The sequence below is a fragment of the Megalobrama amblycephala genome, linkage group LG1 (assembly GCF_018812025.1).
Source record: "Megalobrama amblycephala isolate DHTTF-2021 linkage group LG1, ASM1881202v1, whole genome shotgun sequence".
NCBI lineage: Eukaryota > Metazoa > Chordata > Actinopteri > Cypriniformes > Xenocyprididae > Megalobrama > Megalobrama amblycephala.
Window position 1 is genome coordinate 75,630,843 of NC_063044.1, and position 9,894 is coordinate 75,640,736.

The following is a 9,894-nucleotide window of genomic DNA, read 5'->3' on the forward strand; positions in this document are numbered from 1 at the left end:
CGTTAAGAGTTTTCTTTATGGGAGGAAAATGCTTAATGTGAAATCTTATTGTGGGCTCATCTGCTTTTCTGTACAAAATATGCTTTATTAGCAGTTGTTTACTAAGTTCGGTTTGTTAACACTGTCTTATTAAATTAAGCTTTTTCCACGTAAAGCATTCTAGAACGTCATATGAACATTTGTAAATAAAACCACCATTAGTAACTTTTAGTTTTTGATGAGAAGTATGCATTAATTCATGCATATCAAAAACATAAACATAACAGAAACCTAACATTCTCATTGTGTTTTAATAATATCAAATCAGTGGTGTAATCACTAAATTAAGTTATATCACATGACACAGTGTAACCTAAAAAAACTATTGAGCATACATTAACATTTATTAAAAAGAATCTTAACTTCAAGTTACATATACAGTTCGAAAAATGTTTTAACCTGCAATATGGACAATATTTACTGTGAGTTTTTCAAGTCGCATGAATCAAATACAGTTTTAGTGAGAATTAAAATATGAAACGGTAATACCAACCATCAGGTATTTTATCTTGGCTTATCAAACTGGTAATCATTTTGTCCTTACCATCTTGAGGCCCCCTAATGGGCTCCGGCCCCCTGGTGGAGAACCACTGAACTACAGCATGAATGCTTGTATATACATTTTAGCCACAAATGCAAATTAGACTTTTGTGAAACAGTGACACATGAGTAAGCCTTTATTTTAAAACTGCACATTCAATGTTACAGATGTGCTGAATGTTTTGAACTAAATGAGTTTATCCAGCTTGCCCTTCCATGTTTCATGTTGCTGCAGAGGAGGTGAATTCTGAACAACTATTCTGCTTCAATGTATATCTTTTGACTGATTTATAATCAAGTTATTAACCAACATTAAATTATTTGAATGACTTCTTCAACGTATGTTAAAGCATTTATTTTCCTTTTCATCTTCAAGCACTAGAGAATAATGATGAATATTGTCTGTACTTCTCACCAGAACTAGAACATGTTATCAGTGTGTTTTGAGAATCCTTCCTGTTTATAGTTGGAGCCTGAACCAACGTCAAACTTAAAGTAGTTGTGTATCAGTGTATGTGCGTTTGTTTTCTGTGTAGGTCCTTTAGTGGTAATGATGGACAACTGGCTTTCTCTAGAGACCTGCAGACACCTGTTCATGACTTAACAGATCTCCCTGTGCCTAAATCTAGGGTCTGAGCATCAGAATCGTGATGGATGGAGATATGCTTCTGTCTATCAGTCTGTGTGGAAGATTACTAATTTTGTCTTATTTTAAATCAGATTCATTAACCTGAAGTAATGATGTAGTTAGTTGACTCTGTTAGAGTATAATTGTTGTGGAAATGTGAATGTATATAGAGTGGCCTACGAACTCCTTGGGCTTCTGCTGATGAAACTGCAAACTATTCTTCAGTAAAATTTCTTCGATTGATTGCACTTCTGACTCCTGGTCTTTCATTCATCATATCTGGTCTCAGGTCCTGAACTGTTTATGCCCAACAATTCAATATCCCCAACAATATGTGATGAATCCATAGAAGGTATTTGGAAATATGAGTGTATCTTGTACGGTATTCTCCATTCGACTCATTGTAATAAGACACAATTCCCTGTGCAACATCTCCACAAACAAGTGCACCTCCAGAATCTCCCTGTGGATGATATCATTGATTACTGTATATCCAGCATGCACTAACAATACACCATAGATAAGAATTTGTAAGCAGTGCCACTTGATCTACCTCTGCTGTGCCAGTTGTTCCCTCGCTGCATAGAGTGTCATTTGTCACACAGTTTTTAGAATCTATCAGAGTAACGTTTGCTTCTTTGAGGACACGTGATGGAGACCCATGTCCGTATTCCTCCAAGCCCCAACCCATGACCATGCAATCCTTCAGGATTTCTCCATTCTCAGTTTTTGGCAAGGTGATAGTATTCACAGTTTCGTTCAAAGTTGCTGGAGTTTTAAGCTGAAAGGGAATGTGTAAAAGTCCTGCATTTCTTCCAAACTTTTTCTGAATTTTAAAGAATGCATTCAGTACAAGTGATTAGATTCAGCCAAATTATATTCTGTAAACATCTACTTATTTTTTCAAGACGTGATTCTAATTAAATGTTTTTATAAACGTTATATATTACCTTTAGAAGCATGATGTCATAACCTGGAGTGTTCCTATAGAATTCTGGATGTGGAATTGGATGTACCGCTACACTGTCCGGTAAAAGTTTGGTGTCATTGACGCCCAAATACACCACAAGATGACTAAAGATGACCAAAAAAAAGGCCAGATTTACAAAAATATATATTTACAATTTAAAGACATACTGCCACTTTGGATATCAAAAGTCACTTTTTTGTTGATTTTGTTTTCATACAATTGTGGATTTTGAGGCACGTTGTAAACCCTTTCTAATTAAATTCCAGAATATGATAGTTAATTTCACCTACCGTCCGCAGTGGGCAGCTGTCATCACAAAATCCTCTTTTATCAAAAAACCACCACATACTCGTTCAGATACAGGGTCACGAATGTAGACCATGTAGGGCCGACTGTGTGGAACGGAGACATTACCGCCAACGATGGAGAAACCTGAAAAAAGATCAGAGTCTATGAAGCAATTCAACAGCATATTCTGAGAAACAACCTTCTGTAGTTACTGAAGCAGATTAGATGTGGTCACCTGGAGCGCAGAAACGTAACAGCAGCAGACCAGTCATAAGCCAAAGGACGCTCATTGTAGACAGCTCAGTCACACTCAGTACGCACCACACAAATGTTGTCTCCTGCTTTTATACAGATTCAAGGGACCCACACCCGGAAGTTCATGTAGAAGCTGCAGCTTGCTCTGCATCCAGATCAGTTTCACTGATGTAAAAGCATTTACGTTAGAGACTGTTATAGGAAGAGCTGATCACAGGTCAGTGATTATCATCAGCTTCCGCTGTTTTACACTTTGGTGATAATATCAGAAAGTGCACTAGAGACAGTATTTATAGTTGTGAGAATTTTAGCATCTGTAATTTGAGCAACTTTTGGTACCTTGTTTACCATACTTTATCAGGTACAAATTCTACAAACCCCTTTGACCCCAGAAAAGCCTTCATTTATTGTGGTATGGATTCAGCATATATATATATATATATATATATATATATATATATATATATATATATATATATATATTTAGAAATTCTAGTTTCTGTTGGCATGGTGATGTGAATCTGTCCAGCGGTTTCCCGGACAGGGTTTAAATGAATCTAGAATAGTTAATCATGGCTTTAAAAATGGTTTCACAGATTATGTACAGATTACTAACACCTGGACTAAGCCCAGATGATGCCCTTCCTCCTATACTCTGAACTAGACTGTCACAGACACGTCAGGCTCCACCATGCACCAATCACAACGCACTCAATCACTGGAGTACTGATCACCGCCACCTGCACTTCATTATCACTCTCATCAACACCACCATAAAGAGCACTCACACGCAGCACTCTATGTCCGGTCTCGTTTTGCTATACTTACATGTATGCTTACCTCAAGGACTCCCCGCTCTCTACTTACCTGTCTCCTGTGCATCCCGATCTCCCAGTGTGTTCTGCATCTCAGTGTGAGTGCTCCCTCGTCTCCTACGTTCTCCAGCTCCAGCGATCTCAAATACCCTTCTTCCTGTAACCACAAAGGACTGTAATTATTACCATTCATCTCTACCAACATCTCTATCATCATCACTTCACTCCTGCACTGCCATCTATGCTCACTGGTTTCAATAAAGACTACTTACCTGTATTTCATCTGTGTCCGACCCCTCTGTACCATAACAGAAGACCGGACCAAAACCGCTGAACCAGTATGAGCCAACAGGATCCCTTCCAAGCACTTGTGGATGACTCTCACCGTCAATCCACCACTGTCATCCACAAACACCTCTCCTTCACCGGCACCAGCAGTCACCACTGTCAACACGGTCCCATCTCCTACTCCACCTGTTTACGCCAGTCCCATGGCCAAACCAGCGCCCTATTCAGGATCGGCGGAGGACTGCAGCGGTTTCCTTCTGCAGTGTGAACTGGTCCTGGAGATGCAGCCGCACCTGTACCCGAACAACACAGCCAAAATAGCGTTCCTCATTTCCCAACTTAGCGGCAAAGCATTAAAATGGGCTGACTCCATCTGGTCACAACATGGTGCTATTACTTGTATTCTGCCTTTATTTCCCACTTCCGGGAGGTTTTCGGGAAACCCATCACTGACTCATCTGCTGGTGAGAAACTCTATAATCTCAAACAAGGTTCTATGTCTATTTATGATTATGCTTTGCAATTCAGAACGCTGGCTGCCGTAAGTGGATGGAATGAACAAGCTTTGATCACTACCTACCGCCAAGGATTGGAGCCTCGGGTGCGGCTGCATCTCACTGCATACGAGGATTCCATCGGCCTAGAGAAATTCATCCAGCTTTCCATCCGCTGCGCCACTCGTATGCAAGCGTGTCTTCAAGAACACCAGGGCCAGTAATTTTCCACCTCACTCCTCTGCCGGTCCGAACCCGTCAGCTCCCCAGAACCAGCCCACGAACCCATGGAAGTGGAGAACTCCCGTCTCAGCCCTGCTGAGCGACAATGTCGGCTGACCCTGAACCTCTGTCTTTACTGTGGCACGCCGGGGCATGCCATCTCTGCATGCCCCACACGACCACCTCGTCCCATGGTGAGTGCCATTCTTCCTTCAACTCAGAAAATGAAACCACTCACCACTGTTGTCAATCTTACTGCTGCTGGTACTTCACTTACAGTGGTGGCGCTCCTCGACTCAGGGTCAGCCGGCAACTTCATCTCCGGCGCCCTCTGCCGGCAACTCTGTCTCAAGACTATCTCCCCGACTATCTACCAGATCAGTTCCATAACTGCACGACCGCTCAGCCGTAAGCAAGTCCGTCGTGTGGTAGGACCCATCCAGCTACGAGTTGGACTTCTTCACATCGAGGATATACATCTGCTGGTTCTGGAGGATTCCACTGCTGACGTGGTTCTAGGGTGCCCCTGGTTGGAGCGGCATAATCCTTCCATCTCCTGGAGAACTTGCGAAATCTTGAAGTGGGGTGAAACCTGTTTCTCAAATTGCTTCTCTGAACTTCCCATTCCACGAGCTCCATCCAAAGATCTGTCAGTCTGCGCTACATCCATCGAGAGTCCAGTGGAGAAACGCGCCATCGACATCCCTAAGTGTTACGTCCCCTTCAGTTATGTTTTCTGCCTACATAGAGCCTCTAAGCTGCCTCCACACCGGCCATGGGACTGTGCCATCGATCTGCTTCCAGGTGAGCCAGTGCCAAAAGGGAAAATATACCCTTTATCCATCCCGGAGGAGAAGGCCATGGAGGAGTACATCAAGGAGGCCCTCGATCAAGGTTATATCCGCCCATCAACGTCCCCTGCTGCTTCAAGCTTCTTCTTCGTGGCAAAGAAGGACGGAGGCTTGAGGCCCTGCATCGATTATCGTTCACTCAACAAGATAACTGTGAAATTCCGTTACCCCCTTCTTCTCGTCCCAGCAGCCCTGGAACATCTCCGTGGTGCCACTGTGTTCACGAAGCTGGACCTCCGCAGCGCGTACAACCTCATCCAGATACGTGAGGGGGACGAGTGGAAGACCGCCTTCATCACACCCACCGGCCACTACGAGTACCTCGTCATGCCGTATGGCCTGGTCAACGCCCCCTCCGTATTCCAGGATTTCATCCGTGAGGTGCTCCGGGAGTTCCTCAACCGGTTCGTTTTGGTGTACATCAATAACATCCTCATATACTCCCGGAGCCTGGCCGAACATCGCCAACACGTTGCGGAGGTCCTCACCCGTCTTCGACAGTTCCATCTGTTCCTGAAAGCTGAGAAATGCTCCTTCCATCAGTCTTCAGTACATTTCCTAGGATATGTCATCGACCACAGTGGCATCCGGATGGACGAGAGGAAGGTGGAGTCCATCACCAACTGGCCAGAACCTTCCACCATAAAAGAACTACAACGATTCCTGGGATTTGCTAACTTTTACCGCCGTTTCATCAAGAACTACAGCTCCATCACTCATCCTCTCACCAGCCTCCTACGCCATAAGCCCAAGTCTCTGTCCTGGACCCCAGCTGCCACCAACGCTTTCAACCTCCTCAAGGAAGCCTTCACCACCGCTCCCCTCCTCGTCCACCCCAATCCAGAGCTGCCTTCATAGTGGAAGTGGACGCCTCTACCACCGGAGTGGGAGCGGTACTCTCACAGCAGCAGGGGACCCCAAGCAGACTCCATCCTTGCACCTTCTTCTCCCGCAAACTCAACCCGGTGGAAGTCAACTACGACATTGGTGACAGAGAACTTCTTGCCGTGAAGCTAGCCTTGGAAGAGTGGAGGCATTGGTTGGAGGGAGCTAAACATCCTTTCCTGGTCCTTACTGATCAGTAGTTTCCATGGCAGTGGTTAGACCTTTCAGAGGGATTAGACGACATGACTTGGAGAAACGGTCGATGATAACCAGGATGCAGGTATGCCCATGAGATGCTGGAAGGTCGGTGATGAAATCAACTCATAGGTGTGACCAGGGTCGATTTGGAACGGGCAGAGGAAGGAGCTTGCCGGATGGTAGATGGCGTGAGCTCTTCAAGATGGCGCACTCCCTGCAGTCCTGCACGTACCTTCTGACATCTGCCGCCATGTTTGGCCACCAGAAGCGTTCTTTTAGCAACGAGAGGGTTCCATTGACCCCCGGGTGACCAGTGCCAAGTGACGTGTGGGCTGAGTGAATGGTTGGAGTGCGTCGTGTCCTGGTAAACTTGGGAACTTGGAATGATCGGTTCAGGTTCTTCAGATCTTTCTTCAGGAGCATGGAGACGGGAGAGGGCATCAGCTTTCACATTCTTTGAACCTGGACGATAGGCAGTGATGGGAATAACGGCGTTATAAATAACGCGCGTTACTAACGCCGTTACTTTTTTCAGTAACGAGTAATCAAACGAATTACTTTTCATCCGAGTAACTGTTATTCAACCATGTGTTCTGGTACTTCGGTATTCCTGAGGATATTGTGTCCGATAGAGGACCGCAGTTCATTTCTCGTGTATGGAAGGCTTTCCACTCGCTGTCAGTTTAACATCTGGATACCACCCACAGTCGAACGGGCAGACAGAAAGGAAAATCCAGGAGATCGGCTGCTTCCTCCGTACCTTCTGTCATGACCACCAGAACTCTTGGAACCAGTACTTGGGTTGGGCCGAGTACGCACAGAACTCCCTGCGGCAACCGACTACAGGACTCACTCCCTTCCAGTGCATACTCGGTTACCAACCCCCACTGTTCCCCTGGAACGGGGAACCATTGGACGTACCAGCGGTGGATTACTGGTTCCGAGAGAGCGAGAGGGTCTGGGACTAGCACACCACCAACCTTCGCCGCTCCGACACTCCAGTTTACCAGCCCGGACAGAAGGTTTGGCTGTCAACACCGGACATCAGACTGCGTCTGCCCTGCAAAAAGCTGAGTCCCAGGTTCATTGGCCCATTCCCCATCGTCAAGCAGATCAACCCGGTCACCTACCAGCTCCAACTTCCACCAGGTTATCGCATTCACCCCACTTTCCACGTCTCACTGCTAAAGCCTCACCACCCTTCTGTCTCTACCTCCACAGGGCCTGACGTGGCAGCCGCCGAACCCCTCTTCCACTCATCCTGGAGGATGGCGCAGCATACGAGGTTCACGAGATCTTGGACTCCCGACACCATGGTGGTCAACTGGAATATCTCGTGGACTGGGAAGGCTATGGCCCTGAAGAACGCTCCTGGGTTCCAAGAAACGACATCCTCGACCCTAACCTGCTTCAAAATTTCCACAGTAACCACCCTGACAGACCTGCCCCGCGTGGAAGAAGACGACCACCACGACGTCGGGGTCCTCGGCCCTCAGGAGCGGGCCGTGGAGGGGGGGTACTGTCACAGACACGTCAGGCTCCACCATGCACCAATCACAACGCACTCAATCACCGGAGTACTGATCACTGTTACCTGCACTTCATTATCACTCTCATCAACACCACCATAAAGAGCACTCACACGCAGCACTCTATGTCGTTATGCTTACCTCAAGGACTCCCCGCTCTCTACTTACCTGTGTTCTGCGTCTCAGTGTGAGTGATCCCTCGTCTCCTACGTTCTCCAGCTCCAGCGATCTCAAATACCCTTCTACCTGTAACCACAAAGGACTGTAATTATTACCATTCATCTCTACCAACATCTCTATCATCATCACTTCACTCCTGCACTGCAATCTATGCTCACTGGTTTTAATAAAGACTACTTACCTGTATTTCATCTGTGTCTGACCCCTCTGTACCATAACATAGACTAAGTCTAGCACTATTTAAATCCACGACATAGAAATCAGATTTCTGTTAATCTTCTTCTTCTAGGACTAGGTGTAATCTCTGTCCGGGAACATCCCCTGAATGTTCTTTGTGTTTCCTTGCTGCTCAAGACATTTCACGACTAATTCAAGTGTCTTCATCTTTTGTGGTGGTATAGACTCTTTAGCATTGAAGCATTTATCCTCTTTGTACAGAGTCCTTGCAGAGGTTGTGCAGGTTTGATCTGGTGTGAGATTGTCAAGAGTAGTCAGTAGCTGACAATCAAAATCTCCACCTTGAGTAAAATCTTGACTTGGATGTTATCCTTGTCTTTTTAGGTGCAGAAACACTTGTCCAGAGAGTTGTGACATCCACTTAGACAGCTGTTGTCCTGTTTCCCAGAAGTACAGCTCATTGGGTTTTTGTAATGCACTAAATCACAAATATCTATATACACACAAAGTATATATGTATAAAATGTCTGAGTGTGTTTCTTGACTTCATAAATGTTCACTATGCTGTTTCGCATTGCTTTCAGTCCTAATCAGTATCATCGAATTGCATCATCTACTCACACAAGAGGATGTCAAGTTTATTCTGCAGATCACCAGATAAAGTCTCCACATGTAGTGAAAATGTGTTGAGAATGTGGTTTTTTTCCTACATTATTAGTCATAAAATAAATCATCTGCATCTGTCCTAGAACAAAACTTCATGAGTGATGAGACAGGCCAGTCTGAAAAGACAAAACAGCTCCATTAAAGTACTTTTGCACTATATTGCTTTTTGAAGACATGATAGTTTTTTGTGAAGAAAAAAAGGGCAATTTATGCCTATTATTCATTGACAATTACTTGGATGTCACTCTGTTCCTCACACAAAGTTATCATGTGGTTTCCGAAATATGAATGTAACTGCAAAAGTAGAATCAACAACTTTTTCTTTTTTTTTTTTTGTAAATATTGCATTTGATGGAGAACATATTCCTTTTGTTTTCCCCCCAGAAGAATCATTTTAAATGACATAATGGTGAGTAAATGATGACAGAAAATAATCTACCAAGGAAATTAGTCCTCTGAAATGAGTTGAATATGGCAACGATAATATAAGAAGCCATGCAGTTAATTTGACCTTGTTTTCTTGAATGCTTTTGAACTTGGACTTAAATGGTTAGTTCACCCCAAAATGAAAATTCTGTCATCATTCACTCACCCTCATGCCGTTTCAAACCCGTAAGACCTTCGTTCTTCTTCTGAACACAAATTGAGACGGCTCACTAGGTTGTGTAACAGAGCTATAAAGTTTATCCGGCGCTCCGCCTGCCAGTTCAGTCATACATACTGAACCAGAAAATACGATTTTTTAATTTTTTAAAGGTTTCTCATGGATACCTGTGATACATTATCAGCCCACAGGGCACACAGGGACAATATTTAATGGTTTTTACAGTTTATTACTTTTCTCTTATTCACGATCTGTCTCTCTCTCT

General features: G+C 44.5%; 2 protein-coding genes across 2 annotated transcripts in view; one reads left to right on the forward strand and one right to left on the reverse strand.

Annotated features, from left to right (window-relative positions):
• LOC125247050 overlaps window positions 1–9,894 on the forward strand; it is an 84,336-nt gene that overhangs the window by 23,814 nt on the left and 50,628 nt on the right. The gene's annotated exons all lie outside the window — the stretch shown is intronic.
• On the reverse strand, window positions 325–3,023 carry LOC125247877 (chymase-like). The gene is made up of 5 exons (XM_048159418.1): window positions 2,701–3,023; window positions 2,468–2,609; window positions 2,158–2,281; window positions 1,761–1,988; window positions 325–1,670 (listed from the first exon to the last, which is right to left on the reverse strand). The coding sequence occupies exons 1-5, from the start codon at window positions 2,753–2,755 to the stop codon at window positions 1,509–1,511; spliced, it is 711 nt and encodes a 236-aa protein (XP_048015375.1). The 5' UTR covers window positions 2,756–3,023; the 3' UTR covers window positions 325–1,508.